General features: G+C 43.2%; 1 protein-coding gene across 1 annotated transcript in view; it reads right to left on the reverse strand.

Moving 5' to 3' along the window:
- The window catches only part of FRRS1L (ferric-chelate reductase 1-like), a 48,419-nt gene that overhangs the window by 30,368 nt on the left and 15,247 nt on the right, over nt 1–2,804 (reverse strand). Inside the window, exon 3 of the mRNA XM_012638528.1 lies at nt 1,798–1,936. Within this exon, the coding sequence (XP_012493982.1) occupies nt 1,798–1,936 (139 nt within the window). The remainder of the gene's footprint in view (nt 1–1,797; nt 1,937–2,804) is intronic.

A 2,804-nucleotide genomic window follows, 5' to 3' on the forward strand; every position in this document is an offset into this window, starting at 1 on the left:
ATATATTTTTAGTTGTCCAAATAATTTCTTTCTATTTTTTTTAGTAGAGACGGGGTCTCGCTCTTGCTCAGGCTGGTCTCAAACTCCTGAGCTCAGAACGATCCGCCCACCTCGGCCTCCCAGAGTGCTAGGATTACAGGCGTGAGCCACCGCACCCGGCCAAGAGCCCCCTAATTTTAACAGCCCCATCATCAGGGCAAATGTATTCCAGGACAGAAGTGGTCACTTTCAATACATACCCAGCTGCTTCACCCACTGACACTACAGTGGGAGATAGTAATGTAGATTCATATCTGTGTGGTCTTACCAGTTGTACCCATAATCTTACTGCCTGGATTGGGACTTGGTGGAGGCTCATTCTCCTGGTGACCCCTCCAAGAACAGAAATCACCAGAACAGCCACTGCTTAGATGGCTCCCCCAGTCTTTTCCTGCCACCCACCTGCAACCCATATCCAATCCGCTTGCAAATCCTGTCAGTGCTACTTTCAAAACATATTCGAAATCTGAGCCCTTGCCACCATGTCACTACTGTAACCCTGGTCTGAGCCACCCTCTTCTCTCACCTGCACATGCCTCCAAATAGGCCAGGACCGCAGTGCTAATGAGATGACTAGTGGCTTGGGGTGAGGGGCCTAGCTTGCTTCAGGATGGGGCTGATCTCCAGAAAGACCAAGGCATGACTGGAAGACTGGGACTTTCAACCCCACCCCCAGCCTGGGATGGGGGAAGAAGGGGGAGGGGCTGCTGGTTGAGTGAGTCACCAATGGCCAACAAATTAATCAATCACGCCTACATAATGAAGCCACCACAAAACCCCAAAAGGTTAGGGTTTGGAGGAGCTTCTAGATTGCTAAACATGGGGAGGTCCCTAAAGGCTGGTGCACCCAGAAAGGGCATGGAAGCTCTGTGCCCCTCCCCCAATACATTGCCCTCCATGTCTTTTCCATCTGGCTGTTTATCTGTATCCTTTGTAATAGCCTTTACAATAAATGGGCAAACGTAAGTAAAGTGTTTCTCCGAATTCTGTAAGCCACTCTAGCAAATTGGTTGATGCAAGGAGGGGGTTACAGGAACCCCAATTTATAGCCAGTTGGTCAGAAGCACAGGTCACAACCTGGGGCTTGTGACTGATGTCTGAAATGGGGGCTGTCTCATGGAGCTGAGCCCTTAACCTGTAGGATCTTACGCTGTGTACAGGTAGATAACGTCAGAAGTGAGTTGAATTCGAACACACCCAACTAGTATCCACTGGAGAATTGGCTTGGGTTGCGGGGAAAACCAACATCTGGTCACATACATGTTCAGTGTTGAGCATGTAAGTAGAGATAAAAAAGTTTGTTTTTTCCTCTTACAAAGGCTCTTGCATTTCTGCCTCTGCCATGAGAATATACCTTGCTAGCTTGTTCTGGGATGACTAGCAAAACACAGAGAAAACTTGAATCCAATCCATGGACTAGAGCGAAGTCCAGCTGAGCCCCACCTAAACTGAGCTGAACCCCAGTCAATCCACATAAGAAGAAATAAATGCTTACTATTATAAGCCATGGAGTTTTGGAGGCTCCTCTTGCAGCATTACTGTGGAAATAGCTAATGAATACAGGTGCCACAAGACACCTTGTATTCTGATAACCAACCCTTCCATTTAAGCTAGCTTGATCATTTTTTAACTTGCAATCAGAGAGCTGTAACTAATACAATCGTTATACTGCTTCAATCAATTTATTTACCTCTAAAATCTAAAATAGCACAGCAAACTTAAGAGAAAAATCTGCTTTTATCATGATTTGAATCTTACCATTTTCTTGTCTGAAGAGAATCCAACTGCTACCCAGCCATCTGTGTCTGCACTCAGCTCAAATTCCACATCAGCCCCTATCATGCGATAGCTAAGAAAGTAGTCACAGGTCTCTGCATTACAGCCTGGTTTGCCATATCTAGAGGATATATCAAAAGAGAGATTACTACTTATTCAAAATACATTAGGAGAGGATCTACTATAAATCAGGATGCTAAGCAATATTATTAAATAAATTAGATCTTTGCTACCTGGGATCTCAAAAACAGTTTCACTCAGTCAGGAGAGGACCTTGGAGAGGACTGGATCCACTTTATCTACATATGAACTGAGGTCCTCAGATAGGCAGGGGCTTGCCTAAGGTTGCATAGTGAAGTCAGTGTCTGCAACAGGACTTGAACCTGGGTCTCCAAACTCCCAGTGTTCTCCACATTATAGTAGAGTTTCTTAAATGTTAGTTATTACTGAATTATTTCTAAATCACTTTTAGAGGAACGAGATTCTCTGAGTTAATAATTTCAATTGTTTTGTTCATTAAACATATATTAACTCTTTTTTACTTACAAATTTTCATAAAATCAAACTAACACAGATTTACAAATTAAACATAAATTAAACTAAAAAACCAGGAATACTAAAATTCGCAGCATTCATGCACCTGATGATGTGATTTTACCAAAAGTAAATTTCTGCTTCTGTGCATGTGGTATGTCTGCTGTACCATGCAGGGTCTTTTAAGTCGAGCATGGTCTTATAACTGACTATAACATGATGGCTCAACTCTCCTCCACTTTTGTTTGAACTGCTGCAAACCCCTCATTTATACAATACACCAAAGGAATACCCTCATCTTGTATTCACTGAGCATGAAGGAATGCATTATTTATTTATAAAAATTTGCATTTGTTCTACTTAGCTATTTGGTGCTAATATAATTACAAATTCAGACACTAGGCCGGGCATGGTGGCTCATGCCCGTAATCCTAGCACTCTGGGAGGCCAAGGCC

Source organism: Propithecus coquereli, unplaced genomic scaffold (assembly GCF_000956105.1).
Source record: "Propithecus coquereli isolate 6110/MARCELLA unplaced genomic scaffold, Pcoq_1.0 Scaffold130, whole genome shotgun sequence".
Lineage (NCBI taxonomy): Eukaryota > Metazoa > Chordata > Mammalia > Primates > Indriidae > Propithecus > Propithecus coquereli.